Below are 26,095 nucleotides of genomic sequence, written 5' to 3' on the forward strand. Positions count from 1 at the left end.
TGGAAGTACTATTGACCCAAAATGTGAACATGTGAGAATGTGGAAGTACCAGTGACCTAAAGTATGACCATGTGAGAATGTGAAATTTCTGGTGACCTAAAATGTGGTCATGTAAAGCCATATGTGCTCTAGTGAGTCAAAGCATGACCATGTGAGGATGTGAAAGCTCTTTATGAGAATGCCCGAGGGTGTAAAAGTGCACATGTGATGATACATGACTTGTCCTATCACTCAGGATATTTTACTTTTTAAATGCCCTCACTTCAAGGACAGTCTTTGTGTGAGGCCATGCAAGTCCATTATTGTCCTTAGAACAGAGGTGTTTTCCAGCATGCTGTTGCTTACTTAGGTGTCTTAAGACTTGTTAGTGCGAGGATAAAGGTTCACTGATGGCTTCTCCAGGAGTTCTATTACTGACCTTTCTGGTTTTACATTGATTATGAAGGGACCACTGGATTGATCCAAACAGCCACAGTTTCATCTGTCGTACCTTCCATAGGCTGATTATTGTGGAAATCAATTTGCCCTGCGTGGGCTGCATGCTAACACCATTATGTTACTGTCACTGAGAGAAGCTTGCCTGCCAGAAATGTTAACATGTCACTGTCATACTGAGTATTTCTTGTGGATCTGAGATGGTACAAAGGTGGGGCCACACATGCAAACAAAGGGCTAGAAATGAAGGCACTGCTGAGTAGAAACGTGGCAGGTTTGACTGACCACTTGAAGGTGCTTCATCAGAGCACAAGTCATGTTTACAGTGGGGCATCCAAGCTGTTCTATGGCTCCAAGGCTGCATGAAAACCCAAATGAATCACCTCCACAGTTGTCATTTTATGGGTCTTGGGGGGCTTTTCAGGGATGCATACAATATGCTGGATGTTTATAAGGGAGCAAGTGAAATGTGTTGTGTGGTGATAGAAAATGATCATGGGTGGGGAGATGACTTCATGGCACACATGAAGAATCTTCTCTAGGAAGCACTGTCTTCTGGAGGTCAATTGCATGAAATTCAGTGCCAGGTAAGCAAACTGTATGAAACAGGGCACGTATTAGTGTGTAGAATTAAAAATTTGTCAGAAATGTTCTAGAGATTCAAATGGGAGTGGACCATTGTGAGAAATGCAGACTGGACTGCAAGACAGTGGAATTTATGACTGAAAATTTTAAGAAATTAAGGTCACATACCCAGACCTCACAAGTTCATGTCCACTCAGGTTCAACAGGACTGCTTCACACACAAAGCCATCAGGAAATTGAATAGTTGCAGTACTGTTGCTATTACATCTCCTTTCTTTGTGATGCCCCCTGCCGTTCAGACAGAAGGTTGACATGCGGTTCCAACCCCACACCCTCACCCTTTTGGCACCCTTTGAGCCACGTGCACAATAAAGACAAGTTAGACAGAGTGGCAGAGCATGGCCGGCTGTAATAGAGGACACTAAACAGAACATGCTACATCATCCCACTATGGGGGCCTCTGACAGTTAACTAACGTGTAGTATTCACTTATGGAAGCTCGAATCTTCAGGTAGATGTCATCTTCAGTTGTGCAGAGTGTCCATATTGGAGGGCCAGACCTGCAGATGAAGACCTTGTCAAAGTCCCACAAGGTTAGATGAGGGAGTTTAGGACAGCGGAGCTCCATCCACAAGCACAGCAGGAACAGGGGTGGACAGGGAGGTGGTTTGGAATCAGGTGTCCTCAGAATTTGCCCAGGCTAGGAGTTTGCCTGGGACTGAGACTTTCTGCACACAGTTTCATTTTTTTTCCAAGGTATACTTCAGGAAAGGTTCATGTCACATCAGATGGGCAATAAAAATGTAAAAAGACACCTGAGGTACCGATGTGAGGGAGTAGCCACTCCCATGGTGCCCAGTGCAGCTAACTTCAGTGCAGATCCGGGCTGGAAGACTGCCAGGTGCGACCCAATTCCACATCTGTGGGAACTGCAGACTGCCCCTTGAGACGGTGGCTTTGCTCACCTAGGGCAGATGCCACGTAAACAATAAAGGCATGCATAGAATGGACACTGAAGGCAACACAGTGGTGCTGGGGTCACCTGCAACAGCTGGTTAGACCCTCCCACTGGCTCTGTGCAATGGTAAAGGTGATCACTGAGTGAACTGAGACTGGCTGGACGCACCAGGTCATCCCTCTGAGCCTGTACACTGCTAAAGGAGGTTAGTACCATGACAGACACCTTGGCCTTTATGAATGATGGAAATTACCAACTTGAAAGTGATGGAAGGGCATGCAGAATGAATGGAAGTGGACATACATGCATTCCATTGTGCCATCTATCTTCTGCTTTGGACCAGTCAGTGTGAGAACTGTAAATGAGCATGCAACCCAATAGACTGTGTGAACAACACGCAAACTGGAAAGAGGCATGCATGAGCATGGACTGTATGGTCAGGGTAAAAAATAGAAATGGGCATGTATGCCAGCCATACAGTTTGGTTCCGTGGGTAAGGACAGGGAATGAACGTGTACACCTGGCTATTCCATTGTTTTTGCACACTAGTGAGGGTGGTCAGTGTCCAAACAGGGAACAGGCATGCAGGCCAAGTCAACCTCCAGAGTTGGTGCACTGGCTCAAGCAGGATGTTTGCCCCCAGTCTCTCTTGAGGGACCCCAATGTTCTTGGCGTTCAGGATAATCAACTAACTACATGCACCCCAATTAACAGGGGACGGCTCTCTGTTACACCTGAATAACAAACTCTGGGTTGGTGTAAGAGAAGCCAGCAAACTCATTCTGGTCCAGGTTCATGATGAACAGCTTGTCAGTGGGCGTCAGCTCCGTCGGTTGCTTTGTGAACTCTCTGTCGAAGTTGGCTGTGTCTTTCCGGTTTTTCTGTGAAAGGAAGAGAGCCGACAGGGATTGAAGATGGGGTTAGTACTGTCCCCAGTGATGCAGTAGGTGGGTTATTTTTTGGGGGTGGGTGTTTCTGAGGCACTGTCAAGAACAAGATGGATAGATGAACAAACCGCATGTGATCACTAGGGAGGAGGAATAATGGAATACTTGTGGATAAACCAAACACTGCATTTAAGAATCTGGACAGGCAAGGCCCAATCGGGGCCCTCCACATACTGTGGCCGTGATATTAAGTAATCCCAAGTAAAGGCAAGCTAGAAAGGCTGGACAAACCTGACAGACTACATATACATACCTCTGGGAAAGTTGAACACTGAATGGGAATGCTGGACGTTCAGGACCTTGGAGAGCTCCCATCGACATTAAGGACCTCGTTAGGCTCAAGTGAAGCTCCGTACCATGGAAAGCTTTCTTTCCCGTTTCAGGACCCTGGAGAGCTCTCATCAAGAGAGGGCACTTTCGACTTTCAGCACCATGGACAGCTCATTCTGGAAGCGGCTACATCTGCCTAGCACCCAAGAAACTGTGCCACTACCCTTCTGTGCCCCTGTCCGATTTGCACCATATATGCACTCCATTTAACAGTGCTTCCCATGTCCATGCTCAAACGTTTTATAGTATAATATGACTTGAGAATTTTTATAGGACTGTATAATGAAGAGTTTATTACATGTGCAAATATAGTTCTGCTAATGTCTTCCATTAGAAAGCTGCAGGCCACACAGACAAAAATATTAACATAGATATCAATTTCAAACACATGGTGAGGTTTACATCACCCCTTGTTAGATAAAACATTTTCTTTCAGGGCATTTTAAAAGCCAAAAGTTTTCATCTTTCAAACTAAAACTCAAGATAATTACTTATTAATAAAGACAAACACGATCTCACTACCAAACAACCATGTAATGTTGTAAAATAACAAATCGGACATCGTTGTAAAAAAATGGTGTACATGCATGGTGCAAATCGGGTAGGTGGGGCAGATAAACTTTGTGACAAGCTTAACTCAAATACAATGTCCCAATTTGACCTCTAGGGTTGGCAACCTCATCTGCTGTGGCTACACCTGATAAAAATTCTAGAAAGCAGTTCTGCCCTAAAGCTAAAGCACCTGGGGATGGTGTTCATGATGAAAGGCACTATACAAATATAGATATAAATCCATCCCATCCTGGCGAGCACTTGAATCATATAGGTAAATTAATTCAAGTGGAGCACCATACATGGCGGCATAAGCAGATTTTCTGCCTAACGCCAAAATCCTTCTTCACCCCTCTCCTCCACCACACCTTGAAAGGAACTGACAGCAGCGCAGGCCAAACTTCATTGGATGATCTTTGAATGACTTCAAGGTTTAAACAATGGCACCAGTGATTACTGGTGTTTCAGTAGATGGAGGTGGGGGTATTGGGGGTTCGAGTTGCTGTCATCCAAGCAGAGAGCCCGGAGGTTTGGCTTATGTTCAGCCGTGACCGACACTAAACCTCCTGCGTCAGCGGCACAGTGCATTATCTGCTGCTCTTGAATTTGGCTTTTCTATCTTCATTTCTAAGCGCTCCGTTGAATGGAGAGCGGATGTCTGTAATTCAGCTCAGCACCACTTAGTACTTTTACAGTTGCCATGGCAACAAAAATGCTCCAGGGCTTTCTGCTTAATGTGACGAGGAAATCGGATGCATTTGTGAAGCTGCATTGTTTTGCAGAGCTGAAATATGCAGCTGGATGTCCCAGTCATAGACCACACAGCCCTGAGTGAGGCCTTAATAGAGTTACATGGATCAGTATGGACTAGAAAGCTCGGAGATGTGGATGTAAAGGAATCACCGGAGCCCAGGATATCAAGAGCTGAATCAGAGACGACTTGCTGTTCAGAGGCGATGCACACCAAGTGCAGCTGTCAAGGCCGCTGTTACTTTAACCTTGGCAGGGCTGCATGCAGTGGTTGGGTGAAACTGAACATCTGTGAGTTGGGTTTTCCTGCCACCTGCCAATGATGTCCATTTTATGTTAACTGGCAATTTTAAATTTGCTCTGTGATGGTCTGGCTGACCACTTAAACATGCATGATGGTTCCAGGAAGGGCTCACGCCCCTGTGACCCTGAACCTAAGTAAGCAGGTTTGAGAAAGCCATCATATGTACACGCAATGGCCAGTTTATTAGGTACAACTGTTCAACTGTTTGTTTACGCAAATATTTAATCAGCCAATCACATGGCAGAAGCTCAATGCATTTAGACATGTAGACATTGTCGGGTCAAACTGAGCATCAGAATGGGGAAGAAATGTGACTTAAGTGACTTTGGACGTGGCATGGTTGTTGATGTGTCATTGGCTGGTCCGAGTATTTCAGAAACCGCTGCTCTACTGGAATTTTCACACACAACCATCTGTAGAGTGTACAGAGAATGGTCCGAAAAAGGGAAAATACCTACTAAGTTGTAGTTCTCTGGGCGAAAATGCCTTGTTGATGCCAGAAGTCGGACTGTTTTAGGCTGATAGAAAGGCAACAGTAACTGAAATAACCACTCGTTACAACCGAGGCATGCAGAAGAGGAGGTCTAAATGCACAACATGTTGAACCTTGAAGCGGATGGGCCAGAGCAATGGGAGACCACCCTGGGTGCCACTCCAGTTAGCTAAGAACTGAGGCTACAATTCACACTGGCTCACCAGCCTCGATTTCTGCTGCGACATTCAGATAGTTGGGTCACAATTTGGCATCAACAACATGAAAGCATGGATTGATCCTGCTGCTGCTGGTGGTGTAATGTTGTGGGGGATACTTTCTTGGCACACTTTGGTCCCCTTAGTGCCAATTAAGCATTGTTTAAATGCCACAGCCTACCTGAGAATTGTTGCTGACCAAGTCCATCCCTTTACAACCGCAGTGTACCCCTCTTCTGATGGCTACTTCCAGCAGGATAATATGCCATGTCACAAAGCTCAGATCATCTCAAACTGGTTTCTTGAACAAAACAATAAGTTCGGAGGCCATTTGACTATAGTGGACTCATGAGATCCCATAGAGCAACTTTGCCATGTGGTGGAACAGGAGATTCACATCATGGATGTGCAGCTAACTGTGTGAGGATATCATGTCAATATGGACCAAAATCTCTGAGGAATGTTTCCAGCATCTTGTTAAAACTATGCCATGAAGAATTATGGCAGTTCTGAAGGCAAAAGGGGGTTCAAACTGGAACTAGCAGGGCGTACCTAATAAAGTGGCCGCTGAGTGTATGCTCTCTACGTCTATTTTAAGCATATTATCTAGAATACTTGATGAATAAATGAGCAACTTTCACTCCTGCCTATTCAGTTACTTTGTCTTGTTGCCTGAAGTTATGAATATAAGGCGTATTACAACATATGAGGGCTATAGCAGGTATTGGGGGGCATTTTTGGTTAGGACAGGTAAGGAGTATAAAGGGGACAATAAGGACATTACTGTATACGACCTTACTATAACAAAATTGAGTGCAAAACGCTGAAACAGGGAAAGGAACAGCTTGTTAAATTTGGCCAGGAGTCCAATTAGAAACGGTAGTTGTTTGAGACAAAACTTAGCAGCCGCTGAGAGAATGGGTCACCTCTTAGGAGTGGTCTCGTTTCAGCTTTGTGATGTAAATGGTGGGGTAGTGCACTCACAGAATTTGTCCCAGGTTACTAGTATGGCAGGTTCCTAACATGGCAAATCAGACCTCCAATGCCAGGCTGGTGGAATCACAAGTTCTGGTAATGCTGCTCTCTCAGTATTTCATTAGAACACTCTAGACGAGAACAGGCCATTGAGCCCAACAAAGCTCGCCAGTCCTATCCACTTCTTTCTCCCAAGAAAACATTAAGTCCAGCTTTGAAAGTTTCTAATGTCTTACTGTCCACCACACTACTTGGTAGCTTATTTCAAGTGTCTATCATTCTTTGTGTTAAGAAAAACTTCCTAATGTTTGTGTGAAATTTACCCTTAACAAGTTGCTGTGTCCCCGTGTTCTTGATGAACTCATTTTAAAATACAAGTCTCGATCCACTGTACTAATTCCTTTCATTATTTTAAACACTTCACTCATGTCACCTCTTAATCTTCTTTTGCTTAAACTGTAAAGGCTCAGCTCTTTTAATCTTTCCTCATAATTCAACCCCTGTAGTCCTGGAATCAGCCTAGTCGCTCTTCTCTGGACCTTTTCTAGTGCTGCTATGTCCTTTTTGTAGCTCGGAGACCAAAACTGCACACAGTACTCAAGATGAGGCATCACCAGTGCATTATAAAGGTTGAGCAGAACCTCCTTGGACTTGTACTCCACAGATCGTGTTATATAACCTAACATTCTGTTAGCCTTCTTAATGGCTTCTGAACACTGTTGGGAAGTTGATAGCTTAGAGTCCACTATGACTCCTAAATCCTTCTCATAAGGTGTACTCTCGATTTTCCGACCGCCCATTGTGTATTCAAACCTAATATTTTTACTTCCTATGTGTAATACTTTACATTTACTGACATTAAATTTCATCTGCCACAAATCTGCCCAAGCCTGTATGCTATCCAAGTCCTTCTGTAATGATATAACGGATTCCAAATTATCTGCTAATCCACCTATCTTGGTATCATCTGCAAACTTAACCAGCTTGTTACTTATATTCCTATCTAAATCATTTATATATATTAAAAATAGCAGCGCCCTAGCACTGACCCCTGTGGAACACCACTCTTAACATCGGCCAGTTCTGATGAGGTTCCTCGCACCATCACCCTCTGCTTCCTGTGTCTGAGCCAATTCTGCACCCATCTAAAAACATCACCCTGAACTCCCACTTCTTTTAACTTGATGCCCAACCTCTCATGTGGCACCTTATCAAATGCTTTCTGAAAGTCCAGATAAATAATATCATAAGCTCCACTTTGATCGTATCCTTTTGTTGCCTCCTCATAGAATTCCAACATGTTAGTAAAACATGACCTCCTCTTCTGAACCCATGCTGACTGTTCAGAATAACTCCTGTCCTTGCCATGTGTTGCTCAATCTTATCCTTAATAATTCCTTCCATTAATTTTCCTGTGATGCATGTTAAGCTTACTGGCCTATAGTTGCTTGGATCTGCCCTGTCACCCTTTTTATATAATGGGATGATATTTGCCATTTTCCAGTCCTTTGGAATCTCTCCAGTGCTCAGTGACTTCCTAAAAATATGTGTCAAGGGTTTATATATGTACTCACTAGCCTCCTTAAGAACACGAGGATAAATATTATCTGGGCCTGGTGATTTGTTTGATTTCATCTTATTTAATCTGAGCAGCACTTCTCCCTCTACAATTTCCAAATCCCTCAGTACCTCCTTAGTAGTTGCGTTTACCTCTGGCAGGTTATCCACTTGCTCACTTGTGAACACCTCAGAAAAATGTAAGTTTAGGGCATCTGCTATTTCATTGTCTGTATCTTTTAATTCCCCTTTACTATTCCTGATGAACTTGACCTCCTCCTTAACTGTTCTTTTACTACTAAAATACTGAAAGAATCTCTTGGGGTCTTCTTTCGCCTTATCTGCTATATTCCTCTCCAACTGTCTTTTAGCCTCTCTGATATCCTTCTTAATGGTTGCCCTCATTTTCTCATACGCGCTACGATTCACTTTGCAGTCATTAGTCTTATATGCCTTATACAGCAGTTTTTTCCTTTGCAACTTCTTTTTTAAAACTTTATTAATCCACTGTTTTTTATTTTTTGGAGTGAGTTAGTGGGATAATCTGAGATTCCAATATGGTTGGTGGGCTAAAGTCCCTACTGAAGCCTGGTCTGGTCACCAGTGCAAGGCCACACATTCCACTCAACACCGCTCTGCATTATCAAAGACACCCCACACTCTGCACTGGTTTAGACAGAGGTGTTGGGCGAGAGGAGTCACACCCAAGTAAGGATGGCTTTGGCTTTAGAAGAAGTAGTGGTGTTAAGGCAAAGCTTTGGTGATCGAATATTTGGCACAAGATAACAGTACTTCAAAGTAAAAAGTGAGGTTTCGATATTTGACAGGAAATTTACATGAGCAAAATGACAACAGTGATGCCCAATGCACCGAGAAGACACCTCCTACATTGTCCTGTTGCATCCTCTTCCTTCATCCAGCATCCAAGGTGAGTGAGTAGTGAATAGAAAAAGCTTTGTTTTGCTGACAAATGCACGGCAGTACTCCACCTCAGGATATCTCAAGGAAATCACCTGTGGATGGGACCAAACAGTGGGCACACAATGTCAGAGCAATGCCAGGCACCTGGATGGCACAAAAGATTTGCAGTTGGAGTCCTCTGATTAACAACGTTCCGGCCATGGCAGACCTCACCGCGTAAATGAGTCGCCATGAGCTGTTTTCAGCATCAGTCTTTATTTTATGGAAAATACTTTGGCACAGAAACAGCAGTTTACAAACACAAGAGCCAATCAGAAGTGCGGAACAACGGCGTCTACACACAGCCACTCTCATGCACGACAGGGTGAGGAGGGATAGGGTAGGGGGGCTGTTCCTCCAGATCTAGAGGTGCGAAGAAGCTAAGTGAAGAATACCCCCAAAGTCTCTGTTCTGCTTGCACAACATGCATGCACTGGACACTTCCACTGTGCGGTCTGCACTGCGCTAGAGAACCTTACAAAAATAATCAAGCTCTTGGAGGTTTGGCAGAAATGAGAAACGATGATAAGTTGAGCAACGCAGGCTACTGGCTACCAACTGGTGAAAATGACGTGTCAGTGGTTTCCAGGGCGACCACTTACCCTGGCGTCCTACTGGCAACAATTATTCCCAGCAGGGCTCCAGATTTAGGAAGGTGCTATATGAACCTCTTCGGGACTCCCCGAGGGTGGGCGAGGTTTGCACAGCTCACTGGGCCTCTCCCCAGGGCCCACAGGCATCTCACTGCTCAGTGTGAGGTGCTACAGACATCAGTGGAAGCGCCCGAGAGTGTACTGGTATTTCACTGCTCCCTGGGTGCCTTGCTGGGATGTTGAGGATATCACCACTCCATGTGAGCTCCACAGAAGGCAGGCTGTTGTCTCATTGCTCATTGGGAGCCTAACCGTCCCACCTCCCTGCCCCAGGGTGCACTGTTTCTTCGCTGCTCACTGGGTGCCCTGTCAGTCTTACTCTCAGCACCAGTTCGCCCCTGGGAGCTTCTGCAGGGCATTTAGGTGCCTCTCTTCTACAAGGGCACATGAATATGCTGCCTCTTTGCCCACATGATGTTGCAGTAGTGTCACTGCTCAGCTGGAGATCTCAGTTATTATGGTGAATAGGCAGCTCCTTAGAGACCATAAGCAGCTGAATTTGAGATTTGGTTCCGTATACACCATCCACCCACCCCACTCCCCCAATCACATGCAAGTATACACACACTATTTCCCTAAATGTAAAAAAAATAAAAATAAAAATATGGACCCCTTAGCCCAACAGGCATACTCACTGCCATGTTCATGAACGATTACCAGCGGCCATAAGGTCAAATCAGTGGGGTAGACGGAGGGTAAAGCAACAAATAACGGAAGGTGCTTAAGCGTTCTCCCCCTCTTTATGCTACACGGACAGCATGGTGCACTAAATACAGACAAGGCTGCACCCAGGCACACCACGGTCTCTGTACAGAGGAAATCTGAAACCAATTGGGGACAGACATGGACACACCAAAAGGAGCACGACTGGTGGCAAAAGGGCACAAAGTGCAGAGTTAGCTGGTGAACACTGAGGAGCAGGAACAGAGACACCACGACAGGTCATCAGTGGGGAGGAACAGAGACACAGCAGCTGGATTCCAGAGGGGCAGGAATGAATGGAGACTTGGCAGCTGGACACCAAGTGGTTTGCCAGTTGCTCAAATACAGTAATAGCATTGCTTCTTCCCAGCCATGTGGTCACCCTGAGAGCGGTTATTTTTGTTCTTTGATATGACAAGAGGAAAATGGCAAGAACCCCCGAGGGCAGCGCCACTCCAGGCACCCAGGAGACAAGGCCTCGGCTTCTAACTCTTCACCTCGACATTCTTAAAGTGAGGGTTAATATAGGAGAAGCCCTCAAACTCGGCCTGGTCAAGGTTTACGATGAACTCCTGGTCAGGTGGTGTTAACAGTGGCGGATGGCGGGTGAAAAAGCGGTCGAAGTTCCCGGCTTCTCTGCCACACTGTGGAAGGGAAAAGAAAAGATGAGATGGGACAGGTGGCAAAAAAAGGCATACGTGCAGATATGACAAATTAATAAGGTAAATAATAAATAGGCAAATAAATAAATGGCACATAAACACAAACTCAAAAGATGAGCAGAAAAAAGTGAGTGAGTGGAGACGTAAAAAACAAACAAACACACGCACGCACACACAAAAACACACACACACACACACACACACACATAAACACACACACACGCACAGGCACAAGCAAAGAGATCAAACAGACAAAAATAAAGCAAAGCAGCATAAATTGCCTCCCATACACACAGGCGGGTATGTTAAGAGAAACAAGAAAAACACAGATGGGGAAGAAGCAAGAAACAAGAGAATCAAACAAAGACAAAGAGGTGTGAGAAATGGAAATAAAAGAGAAGAGCAGGACAAAAATACACATGTAGGTAAGGGGACGGAGAAAGAGAGAGAGGCAGAAAAAACACAAAATATACAAATTGATGCACAGACACATATATACATATATATATATATATATATATATATATATATATATATATATATATATATATATATATATATATATATATATATATATATATATATATATATATATATATATATATATATATATATATATATATATATATATATAAAGCATTAGGGTAGAGAAACGCGAACAAACACCACCACACATAAAGCAAGCTGAGAAAGAAGACAAACGACACATATAGAACAGGAGAAATACGTACAGAGTCAACAAACAAAAACAGCAGAGACTAAAGGAGAAAAGCATCAGGGAAATGAAGGCCAACACACAAACCCACCACAAGCATACATGTAGAAAGATAAGAAAAGAGGATTGGTGGATGCAATCAGTCACACATGCCCACACAAACACAGCAGAGGAGGCAAAAACGCACGCCCCGTACCCAAACTGCAGTAAAATAAAATAAAAAACAGAAACGTAATGGCAGCAGAATAAAGACAGACAGTATATACAAACACCCACATGCATGCTGGTGTGCGAACAACAAAATAACGAAAAACTTAAAAACTGTACTGAAAGCATGGATGGTCTTTGAAATGAAATCCAACATAGCGGCTTCATTAAAAGTGTCATGAAATGAAAAATGTCGGCCTTCTCCAGCGTGAAAGGGCTGTGTGGTGTAACTTGCCACAATGACCACTGGAAGAGGACTCAATACGATATACAAGCACAGCACAGTAACCAGACCTTTCTTCACAATGTGATAAACAGCGGTGAACCTTCACTGTGTGATACGGTCTAACTGACAGTCGCGTAAAGAGGCACACATAGCCTATCTTTTCATGAAACATTTAAAAGGCACCATTACCGTAGTGCAGGGGTCCCTCCAACTTCAGTCCTGGAGGGCCGCAGTGGCTGCAGGTTTTCATTCTAACCCTTTTCTTAATTAGTGGCCTGTGTTTGCTGCTAATTAACTTCTTTAATTAATTTTAATTGACTTGCCCTTGGAGACTCATACTCACTAATTGTTTCTTTTTTCTTAATTAGCAGCCAAACAATAATTAGATACAAAATGAGCCAAAACACAACCAGTAAACTGTGTCCATCATGCAATATCTGTAAATGAAGAAAGATGGAGGTCTCAGAAATGTTGATCTGCTTAGATCCCCAAAACATTTTAACACTCTTCTTAGAAAAGAGAAAAGCAACAATTTTGGAAATGCATACTGTTGCACAATAAGAGCAGCAACAAGTCAAGGAATTAAAGAACGGTTTTAATTAACGATAAGACTTGGCACGTAATTACGGAATTGGTTGGAGTTTGAGGCCCTGACTTAGTTGGTCTTCTCACTTCACATTTCATTTGTTTGGAGGCCATTTAAGGAAAGAAATGGAGCAATTCTGAGGAACAATGAAGACATTCAGTGGAACAAATCTTAAAAAACAAGACAAAATTAATTCAAAAGAAGTTAATTAGCAGCAAAAGCAGGTCACTAATTAAGAAAATCTGGTTAGAATGAAAACCTGCAGCCACTGTGGCCCTGAAGGACCAGAGTTGGGGAGCCCTGCCGTACAGTATAAGCACACAACAAAAACATGTACCATCGTATACACATCAACATACAGTCTGTCCTATACATACACATCCTCCTCCTATATATACTGTACTGCACAGACACAAATGCCCATACACAGGACAAGTGATGTAGTGGACTAGGAACTAAACTTGAAGTCTGCCAGCTCAGTTTCTCTAAACAAGGTACATAACTTGCCTAAGCTTGAAATTGCATTGGGATGGTGTCTATTACAGGAAAGCACTAAATAATATAAAGACATAAATACACTGATGGAAAAAAGAAACACAGTCTTTTCTGGAATGAGTATGGCTTTAGCTTGTATACTGTACCTTCTGATTAGCAATTTAGGCCGATTGCAGTTTGTGAGATTCAAGGAATGTGCATGTGAGCAACACTGGAGCACCACAAGGAACAGTCCCGTCTCCTTTTCTCTTCACTCTATACACCACACACTATAAATACAACACCAGATCATGTCACCTCCAGAAAGTCTCCTGACGATTGTGCACTTTTGGGGTGTATTGACAAGAGGGGAGCAAGAGAGCATAGGAGTCAGGTGGAAAACTTTGTTCTTGGTGCACCACAGTGCTTCAACATCTAATCACTATTTAGAGAACGGATGAAGAGGTAGTGCACTGCTACAAGTACTTGGGGGTCCACATCAATGACCATGTTTTAGCAAAAGAAATCTTCAGATTTTTGCAGTTGTGTGGTGTTTATGCATGAGTTTGGGTATATTATTGGTTGAACTGGTCTCATAGCATACACATAAAAAAGGGTGGAGAAGACCCTTTTTTAGCACACGTGAATAGTGAAATCCATTGCATCCTCTATAATTCTGTGATGGGTAGTACAATATTCTATACTGTGGTGCGCTGGGCCAGTAACATCACTTCAAAAGAGGCCCACAAAATAAACAAGGTGATTAAAAAGGTGGGCTCGGTTATGGGACACAATCTCCAGGCAGTGGTGGAGGAGAGAATGAAGACAAAACTGTGCGCCATTATGAACAGTGCTACACATCCTCTCTCTGTCACGCTAACACTGAGGACTTTCAGTCACAGAATCATTCAGGAGAAGTGTATTAAGAAATGCTATGCGGGCTCCTTTATATCAAAGGCAATACACCTGCAGAATGTCTTACTGTGACTGTGATGGCCAAGTCAGAAGTCTTCTTTTCTTTTTTTGTAATGTTCTTACTTTGTAGTTGTTCAGCAGTATATTTGAGAGGGGGTTGTTTTTATTGAGCTTCTGTAAAAAGACAAATACCTTCACTGGGAAAGATTCAACTTACTTCTTTCTTTTTCTATCCGTCTAATCCTAATCCTTATCTAGATATCTACCTACCTACCTGTCTGCCTATCCAATGAGGAACAAATGCTTACCAAACAAAAAAAAAAAAAAACATTAGGTATATTTTTATCCAAAAAGGTCCAAACTGAACAAGGGCCATTTTAAATCAGTCAACTTTCACAGCAGGACAATGGCTACGCATTTCATAATGCCTCAGATGTCACCCAAAGCAAGGGAGGAGGCCATTGGCATACTGTAGACACGTATGTCATGCACAAGCATTCCTGGACATCAGGGGTCAAGGTACACAATATAGTCTCATTAACAGACAAGGTTTCAGCAGATTGGCAGACTAGATAGATGATCAATCCAAAATATATTTGCCTTCAAGTGACCACATCAGAGCAGGACCAAGTCATCAGAAGATTTCATACTGCTAAAGAAACTTCCAGCAGACACTATGCCCTTGTCATTGGAAAATTAAGGTACCAGATACAGCTCCATGCTGGTGGCTTTAAAGTAAGACGACCCTGATACCTCAGACCCTACCACAAGACAATGGCAGGCCACAAGCATCTAGAGGAATGAATACAAGTGCTGCACCTTGGTGTCTCTTCTCTCCTGGCCTTAACCACACAGAGCACCTTTGGAATTCTGTGGATTACAATCTCCAGAGACATGTCCCTCTGCTTGTAAATGGGCAACTTTGTCAGGGCCTTCTGTACTAATGGGATAGCACCCCACTGCAGATTCAAGCATTGGTGGCTCCAAGAGGCATGTGATATTGACGGACAACAAGACGACTCTTTTTAATGTTCAGTTGAGATTGTTTTCCTGCTGCTTTTTTTGCTGTCTTGTGCTGTTTTCCTAGGATTCTCATTTGTTTGCAGCTATTTCAGGAATGAAGGTGGAAATTTCAGCCCAGCAAACAGTGTTGCGTTTCATTTTTTCCATCAGTGGAAACACACATTGCCCTATATATGCACACACAACCTCCCACATCCAAAGACATACAGCTGGCAATACTGCTAACATCAGTAACTAACTTTGTATCCAATGCAAGACACCCAGATGGTGATAAACAGCAAAACTGACACAAACCCATCACAGTAGGAAACATGGCCTTTAGTACAACCGGACAAGGCCTTATATGGAAACAAAAGCTTCCAATAAAATGGAAGACATGGAGGGTTAGAGAAAACAAACCCCAAACACAATGCAACGCTAGGCCTCTTGAAACAGAACACAGCCCTGCATGTGCCATCATAATGGTACTGAACTGTAATATAAAGTGCAGAGACTTGTACATCCTCCATCACAAGTCATACAGCCTACAAAAGAAGGAATTACCACTTTAACTGAGCGGTAAAGGCAGCCTCCAATACAGCAGTGACTCACAGCTAAACATATAATTTATAATACACCACAAAATACAGTCTCTAGGAGAGTGAGAGCCTAAAATATAGCTACACACACGTCGTCTAAAGCAGCCTGACACACAAGGCGTTCTCTAGTGTACTGAAAACACACAGAAAGCACTCACAAACAGTAAGGGTGCAAAGGAAAAGCAAATTTTCTATGTGGAGAAGTCTTCTATCAACGTAACACCAAGAGTAGAAACATGAAGGGCTCCCTATATGTGAGAGTACTGAACCTCAAATACAAGTCTTGCAGCCGCAATATAAAACACAGCGTTCAGCTGAGCTGATTGCACTCAAAAGGCACACAACCTAGAAAGAAGCAAGACACAGAGGAACTAGATACGCAAAAACACTGCCGTGCACATTGCAGCACCACCTTAGATGCAACCCCAGGGTGATAAACCACACACGAGGCCAAACACACAAGAAGCAGTAAAACAATCTGCAATTTACAAACAATGCCCATTAATATAGTTACAACATACAATCTCCAGCACACCAACGCTCATACCCTTACATACAAACATCTAGTAGAGCACAACTTATATCCTGAAATACATGCGGATGCACAAAACACAGTCTAAGACAGTGGCGACACAGAACCTGCGGCATGAGTCACCACACAAGGTTACGTATACTGTGAAGCACAAAGCCTCGAGTGTAGAGACTCATAGAGCCGTTAATGCAGAAAGACACATGGATGACATGGGGAACCGACTCAAATACAGTCAAACAGAATTCACACGAATAAAGAAAGGACATACAACAAAGCAAATTCAACCTGCAGCACATCAAAGACTAAATCTACATCTGAAGGAAATATTTAGTGTTTAATTTCTGATCCAATAAATACACTTACTGTCTACATTAAAAAAATAAACACACTCAGCCCTCACTAACAAACAAAACAGCCTCCAATGCAGCACAGCACAGCACCATGTTTAGTGTAAGACAGTGATGACACACAACCGCTGACATACTAGGACACACAGCCTCCAGCATGGCATGAAGCCACCAGTAAGTAAGAGTCACAGCACACGTTTAAATACAGCAGTACTCACAGCCTCAGATACAAACACACATAGAGCCTGTACTACAGGAAGACAGACAGACAGACAGAAGGCACCATCGTTTTACAGCGAGGACAAGAAAACACGCCGCCTCTAATACAGCAACACAACACATCCTGCAATACTGTGAGACATTTAGTTCAAAAATTTCACACTGTAAGACAAACAATATACACTCCAATACAGAAATGATACAGTAAGACACAAATTGCACATCATGGAAAGATGCGCTGGCTTCAATACAAGGAAGCACAGAAACACAAATCATTAGTGAGACATGCAGAGCACATTCTAACAAAAAGATACATAGAGCCTCCACTACAGAGAGACATTAAGCCTGGCAGACAACAAGACACAGAGCCCAGCCCAACCTCTAACACATATGCAGAGTAAGGTCCCAGCAGTCCCAAATGCATCTGTTAACACAGTGAAGTGCTCCCATACCACTTCCTATACCTCTCCTCACACTTGCAGCGCTTTTGAGTTTTTGATGGCTGAGTGGCTGTAGCTCACAGGAAAAACACTTTGTATGGTTTCTCTGTGGGATCCATAGAGGAAAGATCTTACTGCCAAACAGTCTGCCGTCTGTCACAAGCAGATCCTGATGAGTTGCTATGTCTACAAGCATCTTAAAGAAATTCTACACCAGGCAGCCAAGCTGTCAGCCTGAGGCACTTACTAGGGCAAAAGACATTTGCTTCCTCTAAAAGCACCAATTTCCGCTACTTCCAACATCACTTTCACCTGCATTTCATTTCAGCAAACATTACAGTGAGTAGCCAAATCTAGCTCCCTGAAGTCTGATCAGGTCTGCTCCTATCATCCCACAACACCTCCTTGCTGGATTCGGATTCTGTGACATCCTCTATTTTTGCTTAACAGGCATCTCGGCCTATCCACATTTACGTTAGGTGCCAATGAGGCTTCTGAATAAACAAAAGGAAGGCCTCTTAAATCAACCAATGGTCTGGTACATTGGTTGGTAGGGGGTGGGAGGGGTAATTGTTCACGTTTCAACAGTGAATTGCTGATGCTGTTTGTGATGGCTTCGTTCTGGATGAGTTCACCCATACCGAGGAATTCTTCATCTGTGGAAATGGCAAAGACAATGCAGTGTTTGGTTTAGTATTGAAAGCTGCCCAACTATTAGAAGTTGTGTGCCATTGTGCTTAATGCTGTGCTCCTCCCTCCTGATGATCTAAATGGGTGGAGAGACATTAAAAGCCTAAGTGGAGTCGAGACAGATCTCCACTGTCCTTGACAATGCCCGTCAGGAATGATCAGCGTCATGGAGCCCTGCTGCAGGGGGTTTGAGCAGGCTATTAATGATGTTCGCCCATCTTAGCCTGCTCAGAAGCAAGGTGCTGAGGAAGAAACCTATTCTCTAGACCAAGTAAATAGATTTGTTGCTTTTTCTTTAATTTTCAAGCACTAAAAGGACTCCTAGAGGTTGAAGGCAGGATTGCACACCATTACTTTCTTAAACCAGAAATCTCCTTTGATTTATTCAAAAACTAAGCATCATCATGATCACAGGTTCAGCTTCTCATTCCTAATGCATTTTCACAGCTTCTAAGAAGACACGGCTCAAAGTGCCAAAGGATGCTGCACAATGAGCCACAACAGAGACAGTGCACAAAAGGCACAGAGAGACACTAGACAGCAAGGACATGTGAAAGAATAGCAACAGGAACTCTCCTGCAGGAGAGTACAGGGTGATAGACACAAGAACAACTCATTCAGGGACGAAAGGCAGAGGACGGTGCACAGAGCTTGAAGCACAGTGCGTTACTTACAGCTTTTGGCTTGAAGGGTGGCTGCACTTCTTTGTTTTCCAATTTCTCCCAGTCCATGTAGCGGAAGAAGGAATGCTCCTTTATGTCTCGCTCTCCCTCTGGTCCACAGCCTAGCCGCTTTGCAGGGTGCTTAGTCATTAGCTGGAACAAAAGGAGGACAGAAACAAACAAAAGACCAGTGATGACCTCCTCAGTTTGGAGTTTTCCTTATTCGGAAAGTTCACTCTTCAGCAAGGAATGGTTTGGCAATTTTCTATCTTCTACTTTATAATTAAGTGTTTGCTCAGTACAACCTTGAGAAGCAAAACATTAAAAAAGCCCGCACAGAATGTGATACCAGAGGTACTCTCAGTGCACCACATCCATTCATAATTCTGACACCCAAGGAAAGCAATGTGAATGTGGGCTTTTGGAAATCATCTTACTGGATTTTCCTCTAAATCACTGAACACGATCAAGTTTTGAAGAGAAAGTGAAGTAGAAGTGCCACCTTAATCAACAGTGGAAGAGCAAAAGCAGAACTCAAACCCTGTATTTCTTTCAAGCAATTTCTAAGAAACAGTAGGTCATTCTCTAAAACATTAGAACCCAAGGAACCAAGCGGTAACTGTTGGCAACAAGAATGGAAAGAGAAGGCACCTTGATGTGTCAAACCTGTGGTCACTTGTGTCAACCAGACAAGGACTATAAACATTGAATCCTACAGTCACATACCCCTTTGCAGATCCCTACTGCCTCCTTGGACATAATTTTGGGATACGTGACATTGTGCTCCATGATGGACTGGAAAAGCTCATCCTCATCCTCACCATCAAATGGAGGCTGAAAAGAGAGAAAACTATTTATGCAGTGACAGGAAATAAACAATTATTTTGACAGAGAACCTTTTCTTGGGGAAGACCATCTCAGTTTGACTACTATAACACAATTCGTCATAGTGTTTATTTAGCTTTCGTACATACTCTTTATGCACCATTAGTTTAAGCTCCCATATTTCACCCTCTTGAAATCCACTTCTCTGCTCAGTGACTGCTGCAACTGCATTTCCTACTTCGTTTCCTGCATGTGGTAAACGTATCACCACTACCACAACAGATTTCTCTAATGCTCCTCTTGCTCCCCTTTCACCCTCTCATGTATCTTCAATGCCCATAAATTTTCATCCTTACATCTCTCACACCTCCAGTTTCAATCTTTTGTCTGGTCTCCAGTTTTATATTGCTTGGTTTCTGGTTTTCTACAACACATTCTTTCCCATCTCTAACATCCTCATTTTTTTCCCTTTATAATTCTAAATTACAACTTCTCACCTTACTTGTCCCCAATTCATCCCAATTTCTGAAAGCTATGAAGACAACACAGCGAGCCTTGCCAAGTGCACTGGAATGACAGACCGGCAGCTCACCTGACCTGCTAGCATCTCGTACAGCAAGACACCAAAGGCCCACCAATCCACAGACTTCCCATAAGGCTGATAAGCAATAATCTGAAAAAGAAACAAACAGTTGTTCATGGTGAAGTGGAATTAATGTACAACAGTAAAGGGACCCTACACTCCCACTAACCCGAATTGTAAAGGAAAACACAATTTTTGTGAATATCAAATGAAAGCTTACCTCAGGTGCAATATAGTCTGGAGTGCCACAGAATGTCTTGGTGGTTAGTCCATCCCACATGTGTTCTTTGCACATGCCAAAATCAGCTATTTTAATATGGCCTTCTGAGTCTAGCATCACATTGTCCAGCTTGAGATCCCTGAGACAAACAAAACAAAACATAAAAAACCTGTCCTCAGCATGAAATGTGGCCTACAAGACAGAACAACTTTTTGGAAAAGCATGGGAACACAATCAAGATTGCTACATGAAAGCATCTCTGAATCCAAGAGTTTTGTAGATCAGACTGAACCATTTTCTGCTCAAGCCTTTCACACCTTGATGAACTTGGCAAATTCTGTCTGTTTACAGTTCCTCCTTACTAGTTCTTTTTTATACTAGGACCCTCAATTTAGTGGTCTTCAGCCACAAGTCAAGAAAACAATGACTCTGAAACAGACAACTTCTTCAGGGATAACCCAGGACCCAACATTTCAGTTATTTTTATTATTCTTTTTTGATCTTTTACTGAATGTATTAAAAGCGTAACATTCTATACAATCAAGTCAAACTTAACAAAACTAAATTCAAATCCACCCCCACCTACGAGAAAGAGTGAAAAGCCAACAGCCAGAGCAAAACTGTTGAGTGTAGTAAAGAGAGAAAGGAGTCTTTTACCCCAGTATAAATGCTTATTCTAAAATGGTATTGATTAGTTCCTGCCAGGTTTTAAAAAAGTTTTGAACAAATCCTTTAAGTGAGAATTTGATTTTTCCCAATTTCAAATAGTATATAATATCAGTTACCCACTGACTTGAAAGAGGTGAGTTAGGATTCTTCCAGTTGAGCAAGATAAGTCTACATGCTAGTAGTGAAGGAAAGGCAATTGCAGTTTGTTTGTCCTTCTCCACTTTAAGCCCATCTGGGAGTACACCAAACACAGCTGTTAATGAATTAGGAGGGATTGTGACACTGAGGCTGTCTGAAATGCATTTAAAGGTTTTGGTCCAGAATTATGTTAATTTGGTACATGCCCAAAACATGTGGCCCAATAAGGCTGGAACTTGATTGCAACGTTCACAGGTTGGGTCTTGCCCTGGAAACATTTTGGGCAATTTTAAATGAAATAAACACGCTTGATAAAAGATTTTAAGTTGAATAATTGAATGTTTTGTACATATGAAACTCGAGTGAATTCTGTGTGTGGCTGCCTTCCACTCCGTTTCTGAAATGTTGAGTATGAGATCCTTTTCCCACGGTACTCTGGGATCTTTAAAAGAAAGGGACTTTAAAATGGTTTTATGTATCATAGAAATGCTGTCTGGGTCCCTAAGACTGATCAATATATATCTTCTGGAATAGAAAGAGGTGCGAAGTGAGGAAAATTGGGTAGATTTCATTAAGCAAAGTTTCCAATTTGGAAATAGTAAAAAAAATGTGTTGATGGGAGATTACATTTGGAGTGTAACTGTGCATAGGATACAAAGAAATTATTTATATACAAATCTCTAAATGATTTAATCCCATGCATTTTCCAAATGTTAAAAACTGTGTAAATTCAAGAGGGTGCAAAGAGGTGGTTATCATGTTGAGGTGCCACAGATAAAATATTCTCTAACTTGAAGTGTTTCCTACATTGGTTCCATATTCTGAGTGAATGAAGGACAATTGGGTTGTTAGTACATTGACAATAACTTGTATTTACTTGGGTATAAAGCAAGGAATATAAAGAAGTACTGCAGGATTTTGTTTCTATTGCAGACCAAGCCTGTGTGTGTTCATCTTTTTGTGTCAGTGTCCAGGTTTTTATAGCTTGTATGTTTGCCACCCAGTATTAGCATTGAAAATTAGGCAGAGCCATGCAGCCTTCTGATTTAGGTCATTGAAGTGTCGCCTTTTGAATGTGTGGATTTTTTTTGAATTCCAAATAAATGAGGCTATGATTTAATCTAATTTCTTAAAAAGAGATTTATTAATGTGTATGGAGATGTTTTGAAATTGGAACAGAAGCTTAGGGATATACACCTTGACAATGTTAATACTCCCTGCTGAAGTAAGATAGAGGGTAGACACTCTATGCATGTCTTTTTTAATTTTGTCCATGCAAACAGCAAGACTTTGTTGAAAAAGAGCTTTATATGTACTTGTTATGTTAACCCCTAGGTATTTAAACTGATCTCCAATGATGAAAGTGAAAGTCTCCAATCTAATGTTGCTTGCTAGAGAATTCACTGGAAAAAGCACATTTTTGTTCAAGTTAATTTTGAGTCCAGATACTTTTTGAAATTCTACTAGGGCTGTAGGCACAGAATTTTGTGGGTCTGATAAATAGAGTACCATAATATTTGCATATAGTGATATTTTCTGTTCAAGTCTTTCTCTAAAAATCCCCTTTAACTCTTATGTATTTTGAAAGTAAACAGCCAATGGCTCAATGGTAAATTGCAAATAGCAGTGGTGACAAGTGGAATCCTTGTGTAGTACCGCATTCTAGTTTGAAGTAGTCGGAGATGATGTTGTTACTATAAACTGAAGCTTCTGGACTGGTATACAGCAGTTTGATCCATGCACATATGTTTGGGTCAAGCCCAAATTTATGCAAAGTGGTGAACAGGTAATCCCATTCAACCATATCAAGTGTTTTTTCTGGATCTAAAAATAACATGATCTCCGGAGTGTTAGACTTTATGGGTGAATATATTACATTAAATAAGGCATTGAAAGACTGGAAGCCAAATGTCTACCTTTAATAAATCCGATTTGGTTTTGTGATATTACTGAAGGGAGTACTTTCTTACTCCTTCTAACTAGGGCTTTGGAAGAAGTGGGACTGGTCTGTATGATACACATTGTAATAAGTCTTTATTTTTCTTAGGAAAAATGGTAATTAATTACTTACCTTTCTTCCTGATTTTGATGCTTAGTTTGAATTTTAGAAGGTCATCTTGACAATATCAACATACTTAAATGCACTGAGTTGCTGCCATGTGATTGGCTGATTAGATATTTGCATTAACAAGCAAAGAGGGGAGCTAACTTAACTGACAATTTTCTATAAAATTCAGCAGGGTAGCCATCAGGACCTGTTGCTTTCCCACTCTGAAGTGAATTTATAGCGTCTAGAAATTCTGATAATGTCAGAGGTTTATCCAATTCCTCTGCACTTAAGAATATTCAGCTGTGGTATCTGTAATGTATCAAAAAATGCATTAGATTGTGTCTAGTGTTCTTTAAATTGAGCAGAACATAAGGACTTATAGTAGTCTCTAAATTTGTGCATTATATTTTCATGGCCAATGATTCTATCTCCGTCTGTGTTAGCGATTACTGATATTGCATTGCGAACTTCCTGCTTATGGATCTGTTACGCTAAGATCTTGTTAGCCTTCTCTCCACGTTTATAATAATGATGTTGTGATTTAAAAATGAGTTGTTCTGTTGGTTTTGTTGTCAAGAGGTTGAGTTCTGATTGCAAAGCCTCTTTTTTCCTAAAAAGTGCCTCATTTGGAGACCTGGCGCATTCTCGATCTATTGTGGTAATTTCACTGATTAACTCTGATGCTTTCTTAGTTTCTGATTTATTTTTGTGGGAAAGATATGAGATAATCTGTCCTCTTAAAAATGCTGTAAGAGTTTCCCAGATTATTCCTGCAGAAACCTCAGAGGATGCAATTGTCTCTAAAAAGAAATCATTTTGCTTGGATATAAATTCTGTACAGTTCTCATCAGCTAATGACAGGGGGTTAAGATGCCAGATGTGAGAGGAGTATGTGGGACATAGTGATCTGAGCTCCATGATCAGAGGGGCATGGTCAGAGATAACAATAGCGTCATATTTGCAAGATTAGATTATGGGCAAGAAATCGATAAAGAAATAATTAATTCTTGAGTAATAATTATGTACTATACTTGTGAGAAGAAGGAATATGCTCTTAAGTATGGATTTAGAAATCTCCATGGGTCTGATAAGTTATGATCAATTAAAAACTGTGTTATTATTTTTGCAGTGTTAGAGGTTGTCACCATTGTTGCTGAAGACTGATCCAGGCCTGGGTTTAAAACACAATTAAAGTCTCCGGGCCATTATAATTTTGTGAGTGTTCAATTTAGGAATGGATGCATCCACATTGGGTATCTATATATTTATCAAAATCACTTTACTATTAAATAATTACCCAAAACCATCACATATCACCTTTCAGGATCTGATACTACAAATTAAATTGTTCTGTGAATTCCCACAACTCTCGTTTTCTTTGTATAGCTGGAGTAGAATATTTGGCCAGTCCAGTCTCTTTGCAACCAAAATCGATTCTTGTTGATTAAGTGAGTCTCCTGTAAAAATACTATCCTGGCATTTAGACCTGTTCGATGAGAGAATACTTTCTTCCTCTTTAGTTCGTGATCGAAACCTTTGACATTCCAGCTCACAAAGTTTACTGTTTGGTCATAGAGACATTGCTTCTAAACTTTTGATGTAATTTCATCCATCCATCATCCAATTTGCTATATCCTAATTACAGAGTCATTGGGGTCAGCTGGAGCCAATCCCAGCCAAAACAGAGTGCAAGGCAGGAAACAAACCCCGGGCAGGGCACCAGCCCACCACAGGGCACGCACGCACACACACACATTCACACACCAAGCACACACTAGGGACAATTTAGAATCGCCGATGCACCTAACCTGCATGTCTTTGCACTGTGGGAGGAAACCAGAGTACTCGGAGGAAACCCATGCACACACGGGGAGAACATGCAAAATCCACGCAGGGAGGACCCGGGAAGTGAACCCAGGTCTCCTAACTGTGAGGCAGCATCGCTACCCACTGCGCCACTGTGCCACCCTTTGATGTCATTTTATAATCTTAAATTAAAGTTGTACATTATTATTAGTGATGAGCGAGCACCAAAGTGTTCGGTCCAAACACATCGCGATGTTCGTGTGCTCTACCGAGCACCCGTGTATAATGTAAGTCAATGGGAGACAACCAGGCACCCCCTGCTCTGAAGATGGGAGGGTGCCTGGTCCATTGGAAAAAGTCAGAAAGTGACAGAAACACCACCCAAATGGACCGGGAACAGCATGGGGATGATGTCTGGATGCATCTTGGACTCCCAAGTCGCTGCTGGGAACCAGTTTGTCCGAGTTGTACGCCACTTTTACAGACTGACAAAAACACGGCCAAAACCCCCCAAAAAATCAATTTTACAGGAAAAATGATGCTCTAAAACATTATATGTCAGTGCCTGCAGGTGAGCTAACGCTCTAAAACATTATATGACAGTGTCTGCATATATAGCACCCGATGACGTGTTCCGGCCAGCCAGTCACTGTAATGCCAGCACCTGACATGGCTACTGGCATTACAGTGAGTACAGTACTTACCTGCCCCTTGATTGGCTATCTCCATCTGTGGGGCGGAGACTTGAGCATGGCGCACGAGCACATGTAGTGCTCGTTTGAGTAGCGGTATGTTCCAAGCAAAGCGATACTCGAGCAAGCATGCTCGCTCATCACTATTTATTACATATGATAGTGTTAACCTTAATTTCCAATACTGCAAGGACATATTGTTATGAAGCCAATTGTTGTATTGGCAGTTACAATTATGGGGATGAAAAGAACAGATCAGAAATTATATAATTTTTTTTCTTCTCAAACGGGACTGTTTAACATCACATCCTTGGTTTATTGTATTAGGAGTGTACTACCATACATTATCTACATCTCCATTGGTACTGTTTAACATTATACCCTGGGTGTATTCTTTCAAGACTGTTTAAGATCACATTTTAGGCATACAATATTTGG

General features: G+C 42.2%; 1 protein-coding gene across 2 annotated transcripts in view; it reads right to left on the bottom strand.

Annotated features, from left to right (window-relative positions):
• Positions 1 to 1,409: 1,409 nt before the first annotated feature.
• Positions 1,410 to 26,095, bottom strand: part of prkcba (protein kinase C, beta a) — a 101,259-nt gene continuing 76,573 nt past the window's right edge. The window contains exons 13-17 of one of the 2 annotated variants that reach the window (XM_039775251.1): positions 20,303 to 20,441; positions 20,092 to 20,172; positions 19,401 to 19,508; positions 18,687 to 18,827; positions 1,410 to 2,859 (exon numbers count right to left, since the gene is read on the bottom strand). In XM_039775251.1, coding sequence (XP_039631185.1) covers positions 2,707 to 2,859; positions 18,687 to 18,827; positions 19,401 to 19,508; positions 20,092 to 20,172; positions 20,303 to 20,441 — 622 coding nt within the window. In that variant the 3' untranslated portion in view covers positions 1,410 to 2,706. Of the gene's footprint in view, positions 2,860 to 9,239; positions 11,043 to 18,686; positions 18,828 to 19,400; positions 19,509 to 20,091; positions 20,173 to 20,302; positions 20,442 to 26,095 lie in introns of those variants that run through there. The other variant, XM_039775250.1, reaches the window with a different exon arrangement.

This window comes from Polypterus senegalus, chromosome 13, assembly GCF_016835505.1.
Source record: "Polypterus senegalus isolate Bchr_013 chromosome 13, ASM1683550v1, whole genome shotgun sequence".
Lineage (NCBI taxonomy): Eukaryota > Metazoa > Chordata > Cladistia > Polypteriformes > Polypteridae > Polypterus > Polypterus senegalus.